The sequence below is a fragment of the Dendropsophus ebraccatus genome, chromosome 3 (genome assembly GCF_027789765.1).
Source record: "Dendropsophus ebraccatus isolate aDenEbr1 chromosome 3, aDenEbr1.pat, whole genome shotgun sequence".
In the NCBI taxonomy this organism is placed as follows: domain Eukaryota; kingdom Metazoa; phylum Chordata; class Amphibia; order Anura; family Hylidae; genus Dendropsophus; species Dendropsophus ebraccatus.
This window is the reverse complement of record NC_091456.1, coordinates 151242961-151270878: the sequence shown is the minus strand read 5'-3', so window position 1 is coordinate 151270878 and position 27918 is coordinate 151242961. Positions and strand designations below refer to the sequence as shown.

General features: G+C 42.7%; 1 protein-coding gene across 8 annotated transcripts in view; it reads left to right on the top strand.

Moving 5' to 3' along the window:
* The window catches only part of MCTP1 (multiple C2 and transmembrane domain containing 1), a 528068-nt gene that overhangs the window by 144594 nt on the left and 355556 nt on the right, over positions 1-27918 (top strand). For all 8 annotated transcript variants that reach the window (XM_069962927.1, XM_069962926.1, XM_069962934.1 and 5 more), the window contains exon 2: positions 16661-16775. In XM_069962927.1, the coding sequence (XP_069819028.1) occupies positions 16661-16775 (115 nt within the window). The remainder of the gene's footprint in view (positions 1-16660; positions 16776-27918) is intronic.

The window sequence follows — 27918 nt, the reverse complement described above, 5'->3', positions numbered from 1 at the left end:
AAAAAAAAACTAAACAGTGAAGACTTGACCAGTACAGAGAGTCATGGCTCAATGTGTCCATCAATCACATGACTGCTTTCTGTGATCGTTCAGATAACCTGGGAAACATGGGACTTCTTGTGTTTAGACACTTTAAAAAAAAAAAAAGGAAGTGCTGTGCTTCCCATGATAACTAAAAAAATTTATATCACGTCTGCTGTTGATTTCGAAAGTTATAACAACAGGGACACATATATTATAAAAAAGATACAATATTTACAACATACAATGTTCCTTTCTGGACCATTGTAACTTGAGACCAAATTCAACATACAGCCTACAATGCTACAGACAGTCAAGATCTGCCCCACAGGCAATAGTTTCAACATACAATGGTTGTTCTGGAACCAACTAATATTGTATGTTGAGGGACCACTGTATATTATTCCTTCATGGAGCAATAATTGGTAAACTATGTAAAGTGCTGCGGAATCTGTGTGCACTTTACAAATAAAAGCATATATTATTATGGTACAGCTGGAGGCCGGTCTTGCTGCATACCATTCCGATTCCAGTCTTGACACAAGCTCTCGATCAGCCACTTATCTCACTCACTGACTGGCCTTTTTTTTTATTGTCCCCCCCACCCCCTACAGCCTGAGCCCATGTCACTGTAAGGCTTTGTTCCCATTACATTTTGGAAAACATCATGGCCTACGTCCACAGTATACATTGGCAACCTGTTTAAAAAGATTGCCTACGTATACTGCAGCATATTCCTGTCAGGCACCAACTGAGCCAATTAGTGACTATCGGTCCTTTTTACAAACGTATATGTTCATGAACATAAATGTTCATAAAACGAAATGTAGAGTATATAGTAACTAAACGATTCCATCAGCCCATTAAAGTCTATGAGCCTGTTGGGATGAAGCTGCAGTTTATGCTTGCAGCCTTCTTTGGACAGGTTACCAATGTATACTGCAGGCGTAGGGCAAAAACATCATCAGAACATAACATAAAAAGTATTTCCCGGAACTTTAACCGCCACCATATAGCTACATATAAATAATGTCTAATAACATGACATATCCCGTAACAAACATGACCTCACTGTAGTAAATTAAACAGATCAATTTCATAATCTTCAAATGGAAATAATGTTCAATAACCGGATGTTATACACATATTGTACTTTTCAATTCCTCCAGTAGATATTAAAACTGTAAATGTATTATCAGTTACAGCTTATACTGATTCATACTATTCTGTTTCTGACATTTATTCTTTTACGCTCTCATTTTACTTTGTATACCCCAGCATCCTGTCGTGTTAGATGCCACCTTCAACAAATGTTTTGGTTAGAAGTTTTTATATTGTTTTATGCTTTATAATCCATCCTTCCATGATTATCTTTTAGTAAGAACATGCACTCACATTGCAGTAACAAGTCTTGTGACTTATATACAATATACAGTATCTATCTATCTATCTATCTATCTATCTATCTATCTATCTATCTATCTATTTGCCTGTAATTACTGTTATGATTTCCTTATTTTTGATAAGAGGCTCCTATGATTGTAGTAATAATCCTCTTCTGTATCTTGTCAGATTCATTTAAGCCCACACATTTTCCTCTGTTATCTGTATCAGGTATATACTGTGTGGTTTATTTGTCTAACGTTACAATGCCTGGAGGGTATTCCTGATAAATCTTCACTGCAGAAAAAAAAATATTTATAATTTGTACAATAAACTTCAACCCCATCTTCTAGGACAAATGTTGGCTCTCTTGTGTGTACTGTATGTATATGCAATTTCCTAATGTAACAGAATTGCCCTGGTTGTGAGCACATGGATAGGCAGTATTTTGGGCAGTGTCCCTGCAGCCCATTGGCGTAAACAGGGTGGTAAACAAACTTTATATGTATTTTAATGCTGGACCTGTTTGTAAGGGGCTTCTCTGCTTGAAGTATTATTTTATTGTGTGCATGTTACTGGTACTATTTATAGGGGGCAATCTACTGGTAGTGTTGTTTATTGGTATGCATTCTCTTGGGGGTATTACTTACTGGGGGTATTCTTCTTCTTTCTGTGGGATAGTACTGTTTATTAGAGGCACTGTGCTCCGAATTTTATTTTTAAAGGGGTTATCCAGCGAAAAACATTTTCTTTGAAATCAACTGGTGTCAGAAAGTTATATAGATTTGTAATTTACTTCTATTAAAAGATCTAGTCTTCCCATACATTAGCTGCTGTATTTCAAGTAGGAAATGTTGGTTTATTTTCAGTCTGACACAGTGCTTTCTGCTGACATCTCTGGTCGAGAAGTAAATAGAAAATCGGATCAAAACAGATGCAAACAAATGCCTTAATTTTTTCATCCGTTTTCCCCCCGAAGTTTGTTAATCTGGGAAAAATGCTACATACTGGATAATGATATGCAAAAATACAACCCCCCCCCCTTTAGCTCCATCAAGAAAAAACTTTACAGATTTTATAAAACCTTAAAAAAAACTATGGGGGGCATTTATGAACATTGGCATACGCCATACTCATACCCCAGTCTTAAAGCCTCGTCCCTCTTCCTAAGCCAGATTTACTAAGAGGCGCACAGCTCTTAGTACAGTGGGCCAGCTCTGCGCCTGGCATAGTGCAGTAATCTACACCTGTTGTTACAGAAGGGGTATTACACTTATAACATAACTTTTAATATCCCCCTAATACACAAAAACAACACTTCTATAGAATCATGGGGGCTCCAAGTACAATAAACACCATGAGAGGCTGGAAAAAGGTTTTATCTCACCAGTCATATGTCCTTGGCAGGCATCATGGATCTCCTCTCATAGTGAGTGAGCAGTGGTAGAACTAGTCCAACATCCAGGTAGTAGGGACCCTCTGACCCTATTATGCCCTATCCAGGGTTAATGGACAAACTACACCTGCACACACAGGGATTAGACCTAAAAAGGGTGACCCCTGCCCAGAACTACCTCTTTGTTGTGATCCCTATTGATTCCCTACCTAGTGTGTGGGTCTCCCACCTTCTGACGCGTTTCTGCTGGGTATGCCGGGGTCCTCAAGATAGCGAGGCACACTAAAGACCGTAGGTGAATAAAAACAAACAAGGGAACTGGTAAGGTATCTGTTCCCAACAGTGTATGGGATGACTACCCTACAGTGGCAAGGAGTTGTCTGCTTGGTGTCTGGTGGAACTACCAGGGCCTATGGGAGCTGTGGCTCGGGGCAGGTGTAGATTTTATATCATGATTTACACCTGCGAGAAGGCCAAGCCTTCTCCCCTCCTTGCCGTGCCCCTGGGTATACCACAGAAAAGAGATGTAATTGCCCCTTTTCTGTAATATATGCTATGGCGCATCTAGATAAATCTCCCCCTATATGTTTTGTATCACTGTAATTGTTCTGCCTCTGTAATAAAAGTACAGTACTACTATTTTTACTTCACAATGAATGGTGTATTAAAACACAGCAATATGAATCCCAAATGGCGCCATTAAAAAGTGCACTTTGTCTCGCAAAAAAAGAACAACCCCCTATACGGCTGTGTTGACAAAAAAATAAAAAAGCCACAGCTCTTAGAATGTGATGATGGAAAAAAATAAAACCGGTTTGGACAATAAGACCCAAAATGGCTTGGTCGCTGAGGGGTTAATGGTGTACCGCTGTGTGTTCTGCCGTACTATGATTGGATATTAAAAACAGCGCCAAAAGCAGAGAGAGAATGAGGCCGTGCATTTATTTTATTTTATCACACTGCAGGTATTTCAGGACCTATTAACTCTGCCATTTTTTCGATGTGTTCGGTCACAATCACTAATCTAGTTTATTCCGGCTTTTCTCTACGGTACTGTGTTTCCATATGCCCCCTGTGCTCATGTTCAGTGAATCATCTCTAGCCATGTTACATTAGATGGTTATCCTTTTCCACTGGCAACTCAGAAATTGTTTTCTGAAGACTATGACTGTCAAGGGTGAATAACTCAAGATTATGAAAGCAGACGGCCAACATAGGCAAGAAAACGCAAAGGTATCATAGGGACACAGCGTATATGATATTATCGCTGAGGTTTCTAGCATCCTTATGATATCCAGCTTACATGTATGCCCAGTGCTCTGTGTACTTTTACATTTACTTGCAATGTTCCCCTTTAAATTCCCCTTAAGTTGGCAATCACTTTACAATTGATATACATCTGTGTACGTGTAATTGTATAAAGTAAAGTATAGTATTGAACTTGAGCAATTTGAATTGGTTTTCCATTCAACAGCTGCTACTAAAAGTACAGAGCTGTGCCTGGGAATAACAGGGACGTAGCCTCTTCAGAAGCCTTATCGGCAGGGGGATTGAGAGTCTTGCATTAAAATTCAAGCCCTTCACTGCCCTGTCAGCCCTATAAAGGAAGCATGAAACTATCTAACTGCAAAAATTTGTGTAAATTATAAAGTGGGCAGTAATTGATTAAATTTTAAGTTATTTACTGAATAAATAAAGGTCTGGTTCACTTTTGACAGTAGAAATGCACAACTGGAGCATGCTCGAGTCTGATCGTTTGTTGCTTGAATACTGGTGGCTGAAGAAATTAGATGCAGCCCTAGAGAATCTGTAGCTCCCTTGGGCTGTATGCAACTTCTCCAGCCACCAGTAAACAAATGACCGGACTCTAGAATGCTCGAGTTTCACCCATCTCTAATAACAAGATGTCTTAGTGCTAGGAATCCCAGCGATCAGCTCTATGTAAGTGTTTAACATATCAAAAGTTACTGATCACACTGGATCTCACTTCTAATACTGCTGCAATCACAAGATACAACCAGCGATGGTGCACAGCAGTGCACTCTACTCCCTAGCCAGCAGTGACCTTCTACTTATTCACCCTAAGGGTATGTGCACACTAAGGGTATTATCCACACGGGGTATTATCCACACGGATAACTTCCAGCAGATTCCACTGCTCGACCCCCTGCCCTCCCACTTGAAGTTCAACCCTCTGTTCCGCTATCCCATAGGCTCCATTCTATGCAGATTTCACCGTCCGCCCAAAGAATTGACATGTTAATTCTTTGGACGGACAACGGCATCTGACTGAGCATAGAATGGAGCCTATGAGATGGGTGGAACTTCAGTTGCGTGCACGGGGGGTCGAACTTCAAGCCAGAGCGCAGGGGGTCAAGCAGTGGAATCTGCTGGAAGTTATCCGCGCGGATTCTGTAGTGTGCACATACCCTAAGCCGGTATGTTCCCACTACATGCAGCTTAGGCAAATAATGACCATTGTTTTAAAACCAAGCCTGGAATTAATTAATTAATTAATTAATATTTGCTGGTATTTTAAAACAACGGCTGTTATATTGAAATAATGGCAGTTATTTACTTGGCGGCCATCCACTCAATTTCAACATTGTGTGAACAGATCCTTTCTGTGTTTTTAATCCACTCCTGGTTTTGGTTGCAATATGAGGACCACAATACTGACTGAAATATACGTAGTGTGAACCCAGCCTAAATGTACCCGATATTGGGCCAGTGTTCAAGAAATTCACAGTTAAGCTCAGGATGAAATATTATTAATTGGAAAAGACGTCTGGACCATGTATACAGCATTAGGAATGAGTTTCTTTATAATTAATTTAGCAATTTATGAGAGCAGCATTAAATGTCTTTCTACAACAAACACACACTGACAGCTATGGGCAGGGGATATTTTGTATGCTGAAAGTATTTTTTCAATTAGTTTCTGATTAATTGGGTAATCTGATGTAGGCAACTCCTGGCCATATGGCCGTTTTATCTATTGTAGGGGGAATGTAAGGTAATGTCATTCTCAGCACTAAAGAACTACCCGAGTTCTTAAAATTAATAGATGATTTGGATTTTGCTTAATATTGAAGAGACATGTGGCTTGCCTCCCCAGCTTTTTTGGATCTCCATAGGAGCTGTGAGCAGTGTTTCCTCCACAGATCTAGTGAATGGGGCCTGAGTGCTGTACAGAACTGCATAGGGCCACATAGCATCCAAGTAAATAGTACTTAAAAGCATCCCAGTCCAGGTTGTTGTCTACATCTTTAGTGATCTTTGCAATAAAATTGTATTGTGTCTTTATTCCTGGTGATTATGGTAAGTGAATGGGTGATATCAATTTTCATGTAAGACTACAGTAGTAAAACAATGAGTGCCAATCTGTAGATCTCCATAAGTGATTCCTGTAAGAATGTAAGGATTCCTGTTCGTATACAGCAGTCAAATGGATACTTTTAAGAATACAGCTGGAAGGCAATGGAAATGTTAATGATACATATGAGGGGTCCAGTTGTTACTCACCCCTCCATGCCCCAGCACTGTCCTGACAGTAGCAGGATACTGAACACTAATTGTTCAGCTTCCAGTTTCCTCCCTATAGTGATCATAGAAATGAGTTCAGGGAGGAGACATAGAACACTGTGTATGGTATAATTAGAGTGCCTGATCATTAAGGGGAGAGCTCAGGGGCACTCTTTCCTGGTGGAGGTATCCTATGAGATATGAATATTTGCACTGGGCACAATATTTAATCAACACTAACAACTTGTCTGGTTACATCAATGAAATATAAATTTGATCCCTGAAGAAAACAAAGACATTTCTCTGAACAATTCCTCATAGAAAGTACAGAAGAAGTATAGCTCTCACCAGTGGGTTTTAAAATGCAGCTTTATTCTGTTACTGAAGCTCAGGGGCAGAGAGGTGAATGGGACCCTACAGGTAGTAGTCATCTGGGCGGCTCCCCGCCCGTGTCTAGTCATTGCTCTCTGCCTGTCAGCGAGCTTGGCAGGGATTAGTGACAGGTAGAGAGACCCGTTACTGGCGCCTCTCTGCTTGTCAATCATGCTGCTGAGTGTGATGACAGGGAGAGAGCGTGACTAGACACAGGTGGGGAGCCAACTAGATGACTACTTCCCTCCCCTCTCACTGCCAAGCGATGGGGGATTAAACTTCATTTTCTCTGGTATAAAGCTACTGCTGCAGCCGTGGTTGATTATTGCTGCGAGCTGCACAGGAGCTTTATACAGTGGGGCTGACTTGTTCCCTTTAAAGTCTGTTGGTGAGTGCCACACTTCTTTTGCCCTTTATATGAAGAATTTACGTATGGTCTGTCTATTCCTAGTGTTGAGCACCTCGACCCAGGGTTAAAGTCCAGCTGTGATCGCCTTGGTGTCACCTCCCAGTCAGGGCCGTATTTGTCACTAGGCACCCGTGGTCCGGTGCCTAGGGCGGCGCCCTGGGGGGGGCGGCACCCGCAGGGAACACTTTTTTTATTATTAAAAAAACAAAAAAAAAACGTCCGTAGGCACCGGCCCACGGGTGCCTAGTCCGCGACGGGGGGGGGGGGGGGGGGGGTGACGGAGCGGCCGGGAGCAGGCTGGTGGGCAGACTGGTTCCCTCCCCCAATGCAGCGCCGAGGTCCGGGGTCCGGGGTGCGAGGCAGGGGGTGAGCTTCCGGCACACACAGTCTGACAGAGGCCGGAAGCTCACAGCTGCAGCCCCGCGGTCCCTGATCTTCTCTCCTGCTCAGCGGTGCTCACGTGATGTGACGTCATCGCCGAGCAGGAGAGAAGATCCTGCACCGCGGGGCTGCAGCTGTGAGCTTCCGGCCTCTGTCAGACTGTGTGTGCCGGAAGCTCACCCCCTGCCTCGCACCCCGGACCTCGGCGCTGCATGGGGGGAGGGAACCAGCCTGCCTGCCCATCCTGCTCCTGGCCGCCCCGTCTCTCCCCTGCCCCCCAGCCTCTCCCCTGCCCCTCAGCCTCTCCCCTGCCCCTCAGCCTCTCCCCCTGCCCCTCAGCCTCTCCCCCTGCCCCTCAGCCTCTCACCTGCCCCCCAGCCTCTCCCCCTTCCCCTCAGCCTCTCCCCCTGCCCCTCAGCCTCTCACCTGCCCCCCAGCCTCTCCCCTGCTCCCCCCAGCCTCTCCCCTGCCCCCCCCAGACTCTCCCCCTAACCCCCAACCTCTCCCCTGGTCTCCAGCCTCTCCCCCCTGCATTCTCAGCCTCTTCCCTGACCCCAGCCTCTTCCCTGACCCCAGCCTCTCTCCCCTGGTCCCCAGCCTCTCCCCCCTGCATTCTCAGCCTCTCCCTTGCCCCCAGCCTCTCCCCTGCCCCCAGCCTCTCTCCCCTGCATTCTCAGCTGGTCCCCTGCCTCCCAGCCCCTCCCCCTGACCCCCAGCTTCTCCCTCTGACCCCCAGCCTCTCCCCCTGAATCCCAGCTTCTTCCCTGCCCCCCTACCGCTTCCCCGGACCCCCAGCCTCTCCCCCTGAGCCCCAGCTCCCCCTGAACCCCAGCTTCTCCCCTGCCACCCTAGCTGCCCCTCCCTGCTGGTCCCCTGCCCCCCAGCTGCTCTCCCTTTCCCCCAGCTGCTCTCCCTTTCCCCCAGCTGCCTCCCTTCCCCAGTCACCCCCAGTTGCCTCCCTTCCCCAGTCACCCCCAGCGGCCTCCCTTGCCCTGTCACCCCTAGCTGCCTCCCTTCCCCTGTCACCCCCAGCTGCCCCCCTTCCCCAGTCCCCCTGTTGCCCCAGCTGCCTCCATTTCCCAGTCACCCCAGCTGCCTCCCTTCCCCAGCCCCCCCCAGCTGCCTCCCTTCCCCTGTCACCCCCAGCTGCCCACACTGCAGACAAGTTGTGGTCGGAGAAGTCTTCATGATGCTGCGCCAGATGGAGAAGAAAGCAAAAAGTTAGCGACGGCAATCAGAGAAGACGTCACCTGTGAGTCATTAGTAACTGCACTGTAATTACTTCTATAGTGTGCAGAGCCTGTGTACCATTGGGGTCTATAAGGGTCAGTGTATTGTTTGCGGTAGTGTACTGACGCAGCCCTGCGGTCACTACAGTACACTAGTGCAAACTTTTAAACTAGGACCCAACTACAAGAGCTGCAGGCACTACAACTCCCAGCGTATGCTGAGGGCTGCAGACTGTCAGTACATGCTGGGAGTTGTAGTGCTTGCAGCTGTTGTAGTTGGGTCCTAGGTGCATTATACACTGGATGCTTTGTGGCATATAAGAATACAGAGATCTGTGGGGGCTCAGTGCAGGGAAGTGACCCCAGAACAGCACTAATAGGGGATAGAACAAAAACATCTCCCCCTATCCCCTATTAGTGATGTTCTGGGGTCACGTCCCTGCACTGAGCCCCCACAGATCTATGTATTCTGATCTCCCGCAACGCCTCCAGGACCCAACTACAACAGCTGCAGGCACTACAGCTCCCAGAACAGTCTGCAGCCCTCAGGATATTCTGGGAGTTGTAGTGCCTGCAGCTGCTGTAGTTGGGTCCTAGGTGCATCACACACTGGATGCTTTGTGGCATATAAGTATACATAGATCTGTGGGGGCTCAGTGCAGGGAAGTGACCCCAGAACATTACTAATAGGGGATAGGGGGGATGTTTTTGTTCTATCCCCTATTAGTGATGTTCTGGGGTCACTTCCCTGCACTGAGCCCCCACAGATCTATATATTCTGATCTTCCACCAAGCCTCCTAGGACCTAACAGCTGCAGGCACTACAACTCCCAGCATGTACTGACAGTCTGCAGCCCTCAGGATATGCTGGGAGTTGTAGTACAGAAGTACAATCCTCTAATAGCTGCCGCTGTAGATAGATGTATTGCTGGACCTTCAGGGCTGATGGTTGTCACCCACAGATTGCAGCCACCAGGAGACTCTGCACACAGTGATTTATTACAGGGTTGTCCTCTCAGAGACTACAACTCCCAGCATACCCTGAGAGCTGTATAAATTGAGGGTGTTCTGAGATTTGTCACAGATACAGATGAATTCAGGAAAGGAGCGGGTCAGCATGTCGTGTCTCACTGGTTGTATATTGGTGAGCCCCAGGTACCCCAGTCCAACACTGGACAGAACCAGTCCCCAAACTAAGATGTCCCTGGCCTCCTTTCTTCCTCCATCACATCTGTTTGATGAGAACAGCGGGCATCAAGCAGAGCGGCACACAAGTGCCAGGGTATATACCATGCATGTACAGTAACGTGGGGGGGGGGCGCCTCTGCGTGCAAAGTGCCTAGGGCAGCATGAACTCTAAATACAGGCCTGCTCCCAGTGTGAATAGTGTTGAGGTTGCTATTTCTTTGTGGATATTTACCTGAACAGTCAATGCACATGTATATGTAGAAATACATATATACTTTTCTAAATCAATCAATAGAAAATAGGTTTGGAGATGAAGTTAATAGTGAAGGACACAGGTACTGCTATGATAATGGTTGCAGCTTCTGCTGGATTTTGCCAGAAAAGCCACGGCCGTCCAGATATTGCAGCATGCTAGGATCTTAACCGATACTGGAAGTGTAGTGAATACAGTGCCCTTCTCAAGCTTCAATCCATCTTTCCTGGATTTGGGGGTCTAAGAAGGTATATTAGATGAACACAAGAATGAGGGGACATAGTCTGAGATTGGTTGGGGGAAAGATCTCAAGCAACATGAGAAAACATTACTTTACTGAAAGAATAAACAAATTTCCTGTAGATGTGGTTAGTAAATCCAGAGTAACTGAATGTAAACCTGATTGAGATAAATATATATCTTAAGAAAGGAAATAATATAAGGGCGGACTAGATGGACCAGGTGGTCTTTTTCTGCTGACTGTCTTCTAAGATTATGTTTTATAAAGGCCAATTATTCAGCTGTTGGATATTGTTTTGTGTTATTTGTGTATCTGCTATGAAGTTAAAAAGATGGGGTAACCCCCTGTAAGGCTATGTTCCCACTACGTACTGATTAACCCAAACACCGACCATTGTTGTAAAACAATGGCCAGAATTAATGATCATGAACTTACTTCCAGATGTTGTTTTACAACAGTGGCCGTTGTTTGCGCTTCTCAGCACAAAGGGGTTATTGACTAAACATGAGTCCGTCATTTTTGCCAGGGGTTGTACTAAAGTCTTTAAAGTTATATACAGATGCAGGGGAAGTACCAAAGCCTAATACGTATAGCGGAAGACAATGCTGCCAATGAAATCTGCCATCTCCTCTGTTCCATAGAAACTGTTGCCATTTTGTCTAGTAAAATCCCATCAGGCCCCATTAGTCAGTGCACTCCGTTGGGTGCTGTCCGTATCTACTTTGTGAGGCATCCAGCCCTGACATTTTTGTTGTTATTCTGTTCCTATGATAGAGCAGAGCATGGGAAATTACTGGGGCAGGGCCGTCTTAACAGCATTATGGGCCCCCAGGCAGAGCGGTGAACCGCTGGGGGGGGGGGGGGGGTACAGCTCCCTGCGGTGCGGTCCATGGCCCTGTTCTTATAAGATAGAATGACACTGACAGACACCCTGCCCAATGGGAAATATAAGAGAAATAGATGGCTGATCTCGGGGAGACCAGCCAAACGACAACAGTGGCTGCTGCTAGTAAAAGCGCATAGTGCAGTGAAGTCCTAGGTGCATTGCCCCCTGGGAAACATGAATATGCAAAAGAAGAGCCCGTGGAGCCTCATCAAAGAGGCAATAGGTCCTTTACAATAGGTCCTTTTTGAGCGGTAGCCCGGGGCCCTGAGCTCCTGGGGGGCCCATGGCCATCCAAACAGACATGCTTTCAGTGGTGTATTGTCTCCTGGCTACATTTCTGCCATGATTTGCAAAAAATTACTGCTTTTTTACAGCAATTTTGCACAAATCAGAGCATCATGACATTATCTATCCTGTACTATGAGCACCACGCTAGTGCTGCCATAGTTACAGTGGGGTGGGGGAGGGGGCCAAGCTTGGTCAACAGCCCGGGGCCTATGGTAAAGTTAATCCGCCCCTGCTCGAAACACAGGACTTGCCAGACATCCCACTGGGAAGGACCCAGCCTGGAGGAATATCCGGCTAGTCCTGTGTTTCGAGACTCCTTGATGAGGCTCCTAGGGCTCTTCTTTTGCAATGGGAAATATGGCTCTGCGTTGTGGTACAGTAAAGTCATGTAAAGTCAATAAAGACCATGAACTGTTGTGTAGTGCATTGATATGATTACATATTACAGAGGTATTTTTCCCTAGAAGCAGTGCTTTTGGGGGGAATATTCTACAGTCATACAACATCTAGAACAGGGATGGGGGACCTTTGGCCCTCCAGCTGTTGCAAAACTACAATTCCCATCATGCCTGGACAGCTGAAGCTAAAGCTTCGGCTGTCCAGGCATGATGGGAATTGTAGTTTTGCAACAGCTGGAGGACCGAAGGTTCCCTATCCCTGATCTAGAACATAGTAAATCAACTTTGTTCCTGGACACAAGCCAGCTCGCTGCATAATAAAGTCCCACCAAGTGCACGGATTCCCAAGAGAAAGGTCCATATCCAGCAGCATACAGAATAGTATTAGATGATAAAACCCAAACTTAGTGATCTGGAGAAAAAAAAAAGTAAAATCAGCTGACAGCATGGAGACAACACAGTTTCTGATGCGTTTTGTCAACCAGCCTTAGTTTTATCATCTAAAAAACATACTACAGTACCAGCACAAAGAACCGGTATATGGCTGAGCCCCGGAACTATGGCCATGATATATTTCTGTATATTTTTAGAGCGAGCATATGCATAGAAATCTCTCAGTGTTTTAATCTGTTGTGTAGAAGAATAATAGCGTGACATTTTCACAGTATGATATCTAAAGACTTGCTCCTAGATGACTTGCGCCTTAATGTAGTACTGCAGAAAAGAGGCGGACAATGAATGTGTGTTATCCTCTTGAGCGCTTATTATATTTCAGTTCCGTCTGTGTACGGGGACACTCATTCACCACATTCCCACTTCTACTAGAATTCTGTTCTAAATGTGTAATGCTAGAGTCATTTCTCAGAATACCTAACTCATCTGTAAAGCTGAGAAACAATGCCATCAACCCAATGTGGCCAGATCACACCATGCTGTTTTATCATGATCCTACTAATTCTAGAGCACATATCTCAATTTTGTTGAAGGGGTACTCCAGAGATTTTTTTTAAAACCAACTGATGTCAGAAAGTTACATAGATGTGTAAATTACGTCTATTTAAAAATCTCAAGTCTTCCCATACTTATTAGCTGCTGTATGTTCTGTAGGAAGTAGTGTATTAGAAATGAATAGGATTAGTAATTCATATGAGAATTAGTCTGTGTGTACAAGTGTTTGAATAGGTGTTGCCTGTTATGTAATATATAGTCATAAAGTGGTAACACAGCCTCTTAAGCTTTGTCCTACTTGTTGACATGATGAATGTAGAGCCATGCACCATCCGTCCACCAAAGACTCCAGTTTCAGAATTAAAGGCTTGTTTTTATGAAGGCCCTTACTATGCAAACAGTTCAACGTGCTCTGAATTTAACACAAAATTTTCAGAAAACAGATCTAATACATTATGGACAAACACAGTGCTTACAATTCCTGGGAACGTGTGGTGTCACTTGCCTTTAAGCTTTTCATAGTCATGCCATAAATATTCTGCAGTCTGAACTCCAACTTCCCAAAAGACTTGGCAAAGATCCTTGTTAGAAAATAATTTGCTGTGCGACAGAAACTTAATTCTGAGTAGTGACGGAATTTGATCACACGGTGGAGGCGTGAGAGTGGTGATTTACAAGTAAGATCAAGTAGTTTACAAGCAAGATCAGATAGACGGCAAGATTCATGTTACACAAGGTTCTTTCCTACTTCTTACGTTGGTACTAGATATCTATACATTTATGGGACATTGATACTCTGTGCCCAGAAAGGCATTGCATGACTGTCTCACGGGGTTCGCCTGCAGTATCGTTTTTTCCTGAAGTTTTCATTTGGTGTGACATTCATTCAAGTCATTGCCTACTTACTATATAGGCTGCCATGTACCAGTGAGGTAGCTACAGTATTCTGAATAAGTGTGTCCTCATCTCTAAAAATATTGTCATGGGATGTACAAACTCTAAAAACTGGTTTGTCTTTCAATCCCTGTCCCTTAACTCAGGTGTCCGTCACTCATCTGTCTGTCTGACCGCTTGGCACATCTAGGTCATTAGACACAGGAGGAGAACATCTCACTAATGGTTCCTCTCTACACCTGTGCGGTCACAAATTATTAATTTAAAGGGCCACAAGAACAATCCAATCAGCCAACAAACAAGTCTTTGCGTGTTCATTGGCTGATTGCTGGCCTTTTAATTGGTTCTATTATCGCAAATAAGTAGGAGGACTCATTCAGATGGTAACTGCTTAATCGTTGGTACAACCTGTCCATGCAGTCAAAATCAGAAAGTGATCATTAGAGATGAGTGAATCTTCAGCACACTAGTATTCGTTTGAACCCACATGCTCTATATTAGAGTACCAATGGCTGAAGAATTTGGATGAACCCCCTTAGGCTGCCTAGAAAACATGGATATAGCCATAGGTTGTATCAAAGGGCCATAAGACTGTATCCAACTTCTTCAGTCATCAGTAATAAAATGCAGAGCGTTCAGCTTGAACAAACGCGATTGTACTCAATATTCACTCATCTCTAGTGCTGATCACGGAGAATCCTGTGAGCCTGTGTGAAAGGGACTTTTAATAGCTGAAGATAGCGCTGACACATTTTTTACGGTATTGCATCCATGGATCACGTTAAACATTCTGAGGCCTTTCAGATGTGACTCTTGGAATAAATAAGGTTCAGTTTGACGCATTGCCTCCTTCCCCTCAATTCCACAACATTATATACAGTACATGTTGGGGGAGATTTATCAAACATGGTGTAAAGTGAAACTGGCTCAGTTGCCCCTAGCAACCAATCAGATTCCACCTTTCATTTTCCAAAGAGGAGTCTGTGAGGAATGAAAAGTGGAATCTGATTGGTTGCTAGGGGCAACTGAGCCAGTTTCACTTCACACCATGTTTCATAAATCTCCCCCAAAGTTTGTAAAATAAATCTATTTAATTGAAAACGTTTTGTACTTCTCACTTTAGCTGGTCTTTAAGCACCCCTTTGTGCAAAATGTCTGTACATCTGTTGGTTGATAATATGTGATTGAACCATACAACCATCCATTGCACCCCACCATTATCACAGGTCTTCATTGTTTGCTTCATAGTGGATGACACAAATCCTCACCCCCCTCACCTCCTTTACATCGCAAAAAGATATGTGGATTTTAACCAAAATCTTTAAAAGGTTTAGGCTGGGTTCACACTACATTTTTACATTTTTCAGTTTTTTTTTTCTTCAAAAAATGGATGGAAAAAATGGATGCATTTGTGTGCATCCGTTTTGATCTGGTTTTCCATTGACTTCCATTATAAAAGAAGGATCAAAACGGTTCAGTTTTTTGTAAGTTGACTACGTTTTTGTGTACATTTTGTGTTTGATCCGTTTTTTTTATAATGGAAGTGAATGAAAAAACGGATCACAACGGATGCACACAAATGCATACGTTTTTTCCGTTTAAAAAAAAAAAAACGATAGGAAAAACATAGGGGGAGATTTATCAAAGGGTGTAAAATTTAGACTGGTGTAAACTGCCCACAGCAACCAATCACAGCTCCTCTTTCCTTTCACCAGAGCTGGAAGCTGAGCTGTGATTGGTTGCTGTGGCCAGTCTAAATTTTACACCCTTTGATAAATCTCCCCCATAGTGTGAACCCAATCTGAAAATATGGCCAAAAATATAAACATAAAGGCCAACAGCCTTCTTGTGGCAAAATACTGTTTTTTTTTTTTTTTTTTTTAATGAAATTAATATTTTGGGACATCCCTATCTTTTTTCTATAATTTGTAGAGGAACAATGGGAGATGCCACATCAAGCAATCATTAAGTGTTGTAATTATTTCTTTTGGATGATACAATTACTTTATTACTACTCTGGGAATTTATTGTGATCTCTCTATCGAAACCATATTCCATGATTGTTTCTTATAAGAGAGATAATTTGCTCAACTGTGTTTTCCAGATAGAACTCATCGGGATGACGTTGAGCTGTATAACATCTATGGTTTAACCACAGGGGCTCTGGGAATTGACTGTTGAGACTGCACATAATGTTCGTTCCTGCTATTAAAGTGATGTTTAGAAAGATATTACTGTATAAGCAAACACCAGGGTATTCTGCGCATTCTATCACTTTCTAGTCTCTAGGCATCTTTATGAGTAGTCACTGGGGGACTCGGGTAGAATTAACTTTATTGAGATTGTCACGAGAAGTCTGCCTGTCATTACAGTGGTAAAGCTGGTGTCCTTTACGGTCTTTACTGCTGCCAAGTCTATGCAACTGTCTTTTTTATTGTAATGTATCTGATGGGAAAACCTTGAAGTCATTTGTAGTCCCCAGTATAGTGAGTCATTATCACACAACAAACATCACGTCTCGTAATATCTGGATGCTGTTAATACGTTTATAGAGTGCAGTCCTCATAGGGCAAATTCACATTGGTTACGGACCATATGTTCGCTGTATACTGGCATATACTGCCACGTACCTGAGCCTTGCCCATTTCCCAGAAACAGCGCACGTACGGGAAACGGCCCGAGTGTAATCACAATTATCCTAAGTTCAGCACATTGACGTTAATAGGCCCATTGGGAAGACTTTGGGTTATACATCCACATCTGGTTTTGACAGGTTGCTGATTTTTACCATAACATATGCTGTGATGTGGATGGGGGATTAACTTTTTCTCTCTTTTTTTTTTGGCAGAAAAACAACAGTGTGGGAAATAGTAATGCAGATCTTCCACTCCCTAATCCCGGAATGTACCAGTTGGATGTTACATTAAAACGAGGAAGCAATCTAGCGGCACGGGATCGAGGAGGTACAGTCCATTCCCTGACTATATGATTAAGTGCTTATTCTGTTTTATGGGACAATCTGATATAAAAGCCAAATTAACAGAAAGTAAAGTGGAATGCCATTATCCTTGTTTTATAAATGGCACCGAATGAAATATTTGCACTTTTTGCTTAGTCTGCATTGTGAGCACTTTGGTCTCTGTCGAGTTTTATCTGCAGTAATTTCACAGCGTGACAAATAAACACTTCTGAATTCACAATGGCAACACACTAAGGCCACGCCGTATTACCAGCCCTAGCCAACATTTATCTCCCAGACGCCATCCATAATACTGTATATTACTGCCAGTGCTTACACTTTCTTGATCTGAGATCTTTGCCTTATCAGTATAGTCAGACAAGTCATGATACCAGATTAGGGAATGCTGTCTTAGCTTTTTTTTTTCCTTTCTACATTATAGTTGTTCATGTTCCCAGAAATGTCAACATAAGTCACACCAGAATTATTACTTTCAGTAGGAGGCAGCCGGATCCACCGCAGTTACAGCTATGACAAGTTGATGGCGAAGAGATTTATATTGTCCATTACAGATAAAGTTTAATTTTCAATCCAGTCCAAATAATTACTAAGTAGGAAAAGGTCAGGTAGGAGGTGCGGCCTGTTCACCTAAGAACAAAACAAAGCCTCCTGAGATTATTGCTACAACAACCCAATGTGCTTAGTAAATGGAAGCTGAAAACTTCTGAGAATGAATATAACCTCAGCAAACAGCAAAGGATGCTGGGAGGTTGCAACTCTGAATCCCGAATAGTTGTAAATTTAGCTCTGGGCTAACATATGGGCTTTAACCCAGAACTAGTATAGCGAAGATATAGATGTGTTTCTGTACTAGCGATCTGTATATACAACAGAGCAGTGGCGTAGCTACCATAGAGGCAGGGTAGGCAGCTGCTATGGGGCCCGTGCAGGAGGGGGGGTCCGGGGAGAAGATAAGACCCATCCTTTCTACTTAATATCTTATGTACTGCAGTGTCTAAGTGACCTAATGTTTACTTACATACTGCAACACAAAAAAGGGATAAATTGACTGTACCACTAGGCCCAGGCTGAAGCACTGGAGGCAGGCCAACCCACCCTTAGTGGGAGGAAACCGTAGCCCATCTATGATAGGGTTCCATTGATTCTAATGGAGTCACGTCATAGAGGGGCTGGAGTTTCTTCCCACTAAGGGTGGGTCGGCCCGCCTCCAGTGCTTTAGCCTGAGCCTGGTGGTACAGTCACTTTAATAAGCAGAAGACAAAGAGAGCTCTGCTTCACTGCACTGATAACCCCTGGCCTATCAAGTAGGAAAATGTGTAGAGCTCCCTGCAGAGGTCAAGGGTTATCAGTGCACCAGCTGTAAAATAAAATATCTCCTTGTCTTTTGAACTTTGGGTCACTTACACACTGCAGTTCATAAGGGGTTAAGCAAAAGGTAGTCTGCTCCTATACACATATGTTTAACCATAAGGGCTCCTAATGGGCCCCTATAGTTAAAAACAGTATAGTGACAGAGCAAGCAGCCATTGGCTATCTGCTCTGCCAGTCACTCTTGTGGCTGCAGGCGGGATTCTGCCTCTTGCCACAAGTGATTTTGTTTTTTGGCCACATCACAGAGACAGTGCTTTGTGTTGTGCATAGGGGAGGGGGGCCCTTACAGTTTTTGCTATGGGGCCCCATGAATCCTAGCTACGCCCCTGCAACAGAGACCTTGGCACTGGCAGTGCTCTCACAGATGTCTTGTTCATAATGAAAGCATAAAAGTAAAAAAACTAAAAATATATATATTTAGTATTCCAGGTTTTTCCATTATTTTGACAAATTTGTTATGTCTCAATCACATAAGTGCATTGCGTTGCATGTTAAGCCTCTCCACAACACTCTCCCTCCAATCTAAAAGTGCCCACATACTTGGGCTAAAGTCAGATGACTGCTGCAGTTAAAGGTGTACAGTATGCTGACTTCCGAGTCGCCCCCAACAGATGAAATGGGTGGAGAGAAGTGTTGGGTTTGTTGGATTTTCACCGTATGACCCTATAGTTCTGAGAGGGATAAGCAATGGCAGTGCTGTCTTGTTATGGCTTTCCCCCTTTGCCCCATAGGCAGTACTTAAACATTTCACCATACACAGCATGGATGTGTTTATTGGCGCAAATTATGCTAAAATTCTAAACTGTCATATGGCACAATTAGCCAAATTTTTTTTTACAGCATAGGTGTTACTGGGGATGGCAGAGTTTTCATTGGCTTCCTTCTGGCCCTAGGCCATAGGTGTGACCACAGCTTCCGCACCCTGCAGTAGTTTGAATTCGACTACACATTTCTTGAAGGCCAGAAAAATGTTTGACTTTATGAACTTTATGACTCAATATGCCAATTAGGTCTTTTGGTGCACTGGGGTTGGGACTACCACCCTTAGCCCATCGATTGGCCCCAGCCCATCCTCCACCAAACAAATATTAGAAGAGCACTGCCCCAGTATTCTTTAGAATGGTGGGGAAGGTCAGTGCACTAAGGGGGTGCACCCCAGTGCACCAGAATGCCTCTGTAGCATATATTAGCAGCATCAGGCGGTCCTGTGTATCAATGGCCTAAATGGGCCTTATCCCCAGATGGGGCAGCTGGTGTCTGACTCTCTCCCTCAACTTACTTGTGCTATTCGATTATTGGATATATAAAGGGGCTAATTACCATATCCCCTCCCTAGTCTAGAAAGTTCCTTGTAACAACCAATGCCAGTAATACTGTAAAAAGGTCAGTAGGTGGCCGTGTTGCCTAACTAGTGGGATGTTTGTGTATGGTAACCCCCTCCCTGTCTGCCAGCAATACTGGTAAAAATAAAGTGTGATACAATAATACATGCATAAAACATGACCAATACATGGACAGGAAAATAACTCAATCTAGTGTAGAATTTGAAATAAAGTAAGTTATGTCTTTACTGCATATAAAAGCGGTACCTTTAGAAGAACATCATAAAGCAGTTAACTACGATGTGACCTTTGACAGTCTTTTTATAGACACTGACACATATAAAAAAGCTTTAATATAATATTATTCCTTCTCGGTGGACGTTGCATAGCGTATAGAAGTATTACATTGAGATAACCAGTTTGATTTAGATCCGCTCGGTTTGAGGCCTTTTATTCAGTTAATGTTTTTTTTTACAGCCGCTTCTTTGCATTTAATGAAAATTGATTATTTCTCTGTAGACAACATTTCTGCTTCCTCGCTGACATCTCCGATGCTGAGATGAAAGTGTATAATTGCTCTCCTGGCTGCAGTAATTGTGCTGTTTCCCTGCCTTGTGTGTCTGAGTTTACTCCACATTGAAGCATTGATGAATGACAGACAGCTGCAAATGATATAGTACATACTTTGGTCACAGACAGGTAAAATGCCAATAAATTGATCTTGGTAGATGCTGTCACTTGGCACTTAGTGTTCCCATCCACTTGTAATGTTCTGATTTGCTATTTACATATGTCACAACATGTTTAATGAGTTTACGAATATAGAATTCCCCAGGGCTATGTGTAGTTTGTGTAAGGCATATGTACCGGCAGTATTCCTGGCATCTACTTAGACCTTGTTCATTGGGCCCAAATTATCCAGCATATGTTTGGTGAGGATGTGCACGAATGCCTTTATTCAGCTGTTCTGAAATGTGTAGTCTGCAGAATGGTGTGATACTATATACTGTGTGTCTCTTTCCCCTGAGACCCTATGGATGACATATGCCATTATACGGCATACAGTAAGGGTCCTATTACACAGGCTAACTACAGCCCGATCATTTTAGTAAACAAGGGCTGATCTGCTTGTTTACTGGACCTATTAGACTGCCCGATAATCGAACAGCAAGGGCTGCATGGATGTCCATGCAGCCCTTGCCCAAACACCTGATACCTTACCTCTCCCCGCTCCCAGTCTTCTCTCCTGAGTTGTCAGCTCACAGGCCGCTCAGCCAATTACAGGAGGGGACCTCCGCAGCCTGTGATTGGCTGAGCGGCCTGTCAGTTGACAGGAAGTTCAGACGCTGCTGCTGCCGGGAACGGGAAACAGTGGAACACAGGAGAGAAGACCGGGAGTGGGGAGAGGTAAGGTATAAGGTGTTTGGGCAATTGTTAGCCGTCGGACGTGCATCGCTATTACGATGCCCCCGGCGATTTTAGGTCCAAACCTAAACCAACATTCAACCAATGATTGTTTCATCAGCTGATTGTTTCTATTACACAGAGCGATAATCGGCCGTGTAATAGGGCCCTTAGACTTTTTGTTCTGTGCATGAATGCTGAAAGATTTCCCCAGAGTAAACATCAAGCTTGTAACGTAGTTAAGAAGTTTTTCAGAACTTCTTTATTGATGGCCCATCCAGTGAGGTTGTCAACATAGCTGTCCAACCACTGTGAGAAGAAAGGCTCCGAGGCACTCTAGAGTGATGTTGGTTGAGATTTCTTGGATAAACATGACAAGGCATTCTATGTAATACATCAAGAATTGGGGATCTACTAGAGTCAGGGCGGCTCCTTGAGAAGAGCTCATTACCCTGGCTCGGGGAGAGGTCTAGAGCAGGTAAAGGCAGTGTGCCTCATAACATGTTAGGTGGAGTCATAAACTGATATTGAGTTACAATTTGAAGTGTTGTCTGCTTTTCTCTACATATAATTGGTAAGATATTACATGAAGTGATAAATCAAGCTCCAAGATAGCAGGTATCTTCTTTAAGATGTAGTGGCCTTATATATCCTAGATGTGTAGGGTTGCTGATAAAATAGTTTGTTAGGGACTGTAATCAAGACTCTGTCAGTAGGTTTATGCTGTCCTATTCCAGGGTACCATAAACTAGTGACAGAGAAGCTGAACAGAGTGATGTATCACTTACATTGCTCAGTGCAGCTGTTCCAGAGATATCCTCCTGAAAAACATGGATAATAAGTAGTCCTCCATTATGTGTATGAGCCCTGCTGTCCTCAATATTCATCGGAAGCGGAGAACTCCATCCACCAGCTGCTGAATGGCAGTAATCTATCCATGCTGTGTATAGGCAGTTAGCTGTCAATCAGCAGTTGGAGGGCAGGAGGAGAGGTGTGGCAAGAATCCTGTTCTCCTGCATATTAGGAGATCAGCTAAACAAAATTATATAAATAATACTCAGATATGTTCAGCATTTCTATTACTAGTTTATGCTTCCCTCATTTAAGCCAGAATAAACCTAGTGACAGATTGCTGTCATAAGGAATATTAAGGAATTTTTGGGATTCATTAACCCTTTCACGACGGAGCCAGTTTTAATTTTTGCCCTTTTTTTTTCTTGTGTTTAAAAGGCCATAGCCCTTGAATTTTTTCACCTACAGACCCACATGAGCCCTTATTTTTTGCAACATCAATTGTACTTTTCAATTACTTTTTAAATTTGTCCATAAAATTTGCTAAGAAACCCAGGAATACATTTTTGCACATTGATCACAGTTTTGACTAGCATGGCACCCTTTAGCTACACTGCTGAATGTATTTGTAGACACCTATTAGCCAAACATATGCCAAAAGAGCATCCATATGGTATAAACATCCTGCTGGTCCAGGATGGTCTATGGACATGAGAAAATGAGAGATTAAATAAATCTCTCTAGGTAATGTGGTGGACACACAGGTACAGTACATGTTGCAAAGTTATGGGATTTGCTGGCTCAAGGTGATTTTTAGCCACTTTACAGTTGTAGAAATGTGAAAGCTGAAAAATATGTAATCCACAAAGAAGCGATCATTCGATAATGAAGCCTGAGAAAGACCCAATGGGGTTGAAATGTTGCCCCTGTGTATGATGCTTGAAAAAATGTCACTGTTTCTTCTTTATCGGATGCTTTTGGATTGCTTCTTTGTGGATTTCATATGGTCTCTATTTGGGATTGGAGACACTGTGACGTGCGTCCCACCACTACTACGGCAAAGGATTCTCTTCACATATCTGACACTGGTGCTGTTGGACTTTACACTAGCTGGAAAATATATGTGATACAGAGAATATCCAGGCTGTGTTATGAGATGGTCCTCCAGGAATGGCAGAATCCTGTGATACAATAGCTAAAGCATTGATCGATTCGTATTACTTAGCTTTTGTGGATTTACAGGGATGTCCTTTACTGATATATTAAGGAATCCTCTGGGCTCAGGTATTCAGAAATTCCATAAAATTGTCAGATTTGGGAATGTAGAGCATTTTGTGATAATAACATATACAGTAGGCACAATGATGTATTTCTTACATTCTCAGGTGTTCAGGTGATCATTGTATAAAAACTCAGGGTATTGGAGTAAAATAACATATTGCCAGAAATCCAGCAGACTCTAATAAAGAATTGAGAAGAAAAAGATTGTTCACTTTACTATTTGAAATCTCTTTCTGTGTCCTCTCATAAATCCACTCTCTTCTTTCTGGAAGGGAATTATAAATCTTTTCATCCTTGGCTTTCTGGTTAATAAGCAAAACGCCAGAACTGCTGAAGTACAGTCACACACAGGCAGAGCCATAGGACACATGGAGAACAAGAAATGTACCTGTAGATTGCATAAACAATACGGATATGGCATCTGCTATTTGTATTGGTATCTTTTGCTCAACACTAGTCCTGGACTTATCTCCAATAAAATAAATGTTAATAAACTTTATTCAGGAATTGCCAGAATTAATAAACGTAGTTCTAAGACACTTAACTTATTTCTGTGGGTGCAGTATGGTGAAAATGGCATGCATGCTGCCACATCATTCACTAGTCATTAGGACTAGTGAAGATAAGCATTCAGCTGTCTATATCAGTTTGTATTCTGTGTTTTTTATTCAACTACAGTATATCAGTATAATAAAGGTACTAGTGGTGTTACATAGTCACAGTATGGTGGGCTACAGAGTAGAATCTCCATTTTTGCAGATGATACTAAACTGGAAAAAGTAATCACCACAGAGGAGGATAATATCATATTACAGAGGGATTTATAGAAGCTGGAGGCTTGGGCAGATAAATGGCAAATTAATTTTAATGTGGATAAATGTAAGGTTATGCATTTGGGCCGTAGAAATAATAAGTACAGCTATGTGCTAAATAATAAAAAGCTGGGTAAAACTGCTTCTGAAAAGAACCTGGGGGTATTGGTGGACAGTAAACTCAACTGATTAGTGCCTGGCAACAGCTACCAAGGCTAATAAAATAATGGGATGCATCAAAAGAGGCATAAATGCTAGAGATGAGAACATAGTTTTGCCTCTTTATAAATCACTGGTCAGACCACATATGGGATATTGTGTACAGTTTTGGGCACCGATATACAGGAAGGGCACAGCTGAACTAGAGCGGGTGCAGAAGAGGGCGACCAAGGTCATTAAGGGAATTGGTGGGTTACAGTACCAAGACAGGGGGTTATTTAGTTTAGAAAAAAGACAATGTACAAATATATGAATGGACAGTACAGAGATCTTTGTAGTGATCTTTTTACTCCTAGGCCTGTAACCATGACAAGGAGGCATCCTCTACGTCTAGAGGAAAGAAGGTTTCACCATTAGCACAGATGCGGATTCTTTACTGTAAGAGCAGTGAGACTATGGAACTCTCTGCCACATGATGTTATCAGGAAGGAATATTCTCCCTGTAATGGGGCAATTGTCATCTGCCTCATAAGGGTTTTTGCCTTTCTCTGGATCAACACATTAGGGTTTCTCTAGGTTGAGCCTCACGGACTCTTTTACTCTCTATTCTCTATTACTCTATGTAGGTACTGGTGGAGTCTCAGTATGGTGACATTCTTCAGTTACTGGTGCTTTTACATAGTTACAGTATGGTGATATTATTCAGGTACTGGTCGTGCTACATAGTCTCAGTATGGTGTTATTATTCAGGTGCTGGTGGTATTGCATAGTCACAGTATGGAGGTATTATTCTGGTACTGGGGATGTTACATAGTCACAGTATGGACATATTATTCAGGTACTGGGGATGTTACATAGTTAGCAAGTGTAAATGTACAGGGGTGTATTCAGGGTCAGTGCCCAGGGCAGCATTAGCCTTAACTATGGCCATTGCAGGACGCAGAGACCTTTTAAATTGTGAATAACTGATAGAGACTATAATTAAAAATTGTATAACTTTTCATTGGGGAAAAAAAGACTAAACTAATTACTGAAAGCAGGATAATTAATGCAAGTAAGCACAGGCTTAGTGCTCTATTAAGAATAAGGAAACTTGGCTGTGCTCAGTAATGAGTTACACTTTGCATATACTCATGTTCTGTAATGACATTAAGTAGAGCTGAGCGAAGGGAATCCTGCGCTCTGAGCCCTCGAGTTGAATATTTAACTGTGCTACACTCTGTTTCAGAGTTACATATACAACTCGAGGGCTCAGAGGGGTGCAGTTTTTTTGCTATTCATTGGCTCTAATACACTTGCATCTAAGAATTTTGAGAGTTACAGAGCTGCTGCACGTCGCTGCAGGGCCATATACACAACTCCAAAGCTCTGATAACCCCAATCGTGTCAAAGTACCATGTTCCACACTATTTGAACTTGGCCATTTGTCTCCTGATATGGCATTTAACCACGCAGCGATTTAGTGGAAAAAAATCAATGCCTTCACAGAAACTGTGACTGCTAATCAACTGGTTTTAAGACTAAGGCTGGGTTCACACTACGTTTTTGCAATCTTTTTTTTAATCCATTTTTGCAAAAAAATAGATGAAAAAACTGATGGAAAAATGTATGCATTTGTGTGCATCCCATTTGATCCATTATCATTCAGTTATTCGTTTTTTTGTTTTTTTTTACTGACACAAACATGAGGTTGACTACGCTTTTGTATATGTTAAAAAAACTGATCCGTTTTGATCCTTTTTTTAATAATGCAAGTCAGTGGAAAAATTGATTAAGGCTGGGTTCACACTACGTATATTTCAGTCAGTATTGTGGTCCTCATATTGCACCAAAACCAGGAGTGGATTAAAAACACAGAAAGGATCTGTTCACACAATGTTGAAATTGAGTGGATGGCGGCCATCCACTCAATTTCAACATTGTGTGAACAGATCCTTTCTGTGTTCTTAATCCACTCCTGGTTTTGGTTGCAATATGAGGACCACAATACTGACTAAAATATACGTAGTGTGAACATAGTAAAACAGATGCACACAAATGCATCCGTTTTTTGCAAAAACAGATTGCAAAAATGTAGTGTAAACTCTGATTTTATTCCTATTTGGTTGATTTCATGACACCACAACGGCCCTGTGGCATCTGTATGAAATATGTTTTCATGATTTATGACTTATATTTTATATGTGTCTATTAAATTATAGGTATTTTTTTAGATATCTTGAAGGCTGACTTTATCCTTTTCTTAAAGTATTCTTATTGCTTGCATTGGGGTTAGTGCCTGATCCAGGCACCTCGATATCCTCTTTAGAACTTTAAGTGAGCTGCACTTAATACAGTATAAGGCTATGTTCACACAATGTTTTTTCAGCTCCGTTTAAAATTACGTCCGTTATTTTGAGTCTAAAATAACGGACGTCATTTAGCAGCCTGGCCTCCCCTTAGTGTAATGACTGGTGTTTGTACATTATTCTAGTTTGGAATTACTAATTTGCCTTTGGGTGTGTCTTTTTTTTTCTTTCCAAAATCTTTTTATTAGAATATACAACGTCACAACACTTGGCATATTCATAATGTACAATGCCACATTCCAGTAGAGTTACAACCATGAAAACATTTCAATTGCGTCACAGAAAAGTAATATAGCCGTTGAGATAATTAGTTTGACCATCAGAATAATGTCTGAACAGCTCTTCATACATTTTTATAACTGAAACATTTGTGACACCGGATTCGGAAAAAGTGACTAAGTGTTGTACAGGAAAAGTATTAGTAGGTAACTATATCCCGCCCCATAACCCAACTGTTACCCCCCTCCCCCCCTTCTTCTCTCGTCCATAGAGTTCCCGCTAATTGTCTCCCCTTCTGTCAGGTAGTCGTAGCTTGCCCAGTGTATTTTTCAGTACCTCCTTGTTGTACCACTCTGTGTATCTGAAGACTAACATGAGCTCCTCAATTTCCCTGGTTGTGTAGTGGTGTTTAATAAACGCTTTCCATTTTTTGAAGAAACCTTTTGCATTCTTTTCTTTGTGACGTTCTGTCTCTAGCCTGTCCAGGTGCAATATTTGATTCATGGTGTCCGTGATCTCTGCTAGTGTTGGTACTGAAGACTGTAACCAGTGTCTGAGGAGACATTTCTTCACTACCAACAAAAATGTATGAATGATCGGGACTGGATCGCTGTTTAAATCCAATCCAGGCATGTCTGGCAATAAAACATGGAATATCGCAGCTTGGGGGATGAATGGCAAGGTAGCCTTCCATACTAGTTCAGGCATATTCAATCGCTTCCCTCCAGACCGTTGACACCTCCGGACAAGACCAAAGGCCATGTATGAGATTTGCTCTATCTTCTTTGCAGGAGGGACAGGCCCTAAGGTAATGAGCCGGAGCGTCTGTATATGGAAATTCAAAGGCGTAAGTCGCCCTGTGAATGATTTTAAAATACATCTCCAGCCACTGTTCGTTGACCATCGCTTTGCGCACCCCTTCCCATTCTTTTAATATGCCTATGGGGAGATCTTCATCCTCTAATTCCCTGGCCCATTTTTGGAACACCTCCTCCTTCTCCCGTCCTAACATCTGCTTTCTCAGTGTAGGGTATAATGAGGAGATAGAAGCTGCCGTGTGGTCGGAACCCAGTAGCTCATCAAAGTCTCCCGGACTCTCAGCATCCGCTATACGTTTCACCCTTCCTTGGCAATAACTCTTAATTTGATTATACAGCAAGAAATGCCGTGTGGGCAAGCCAAAGCGGGTAGAAAAAGGTTTGAATTTGGGTGTGTCTTAATTGAAAAGTCCATTGAATTTAATAGTAAAAAAACGGTGAAAAAAGAAAAACTGTATGTGAACAACTAATAAAAAACATCCGCTGTTTGCAAAAGACATCCGGAAATAATGTTCATTATTTTGATGTCCGTGGTAAAAAGGTCCGTAATTCAATACACTGTGTTCATTGGTCCATCTTTCCATTGACTTCAATGGATTA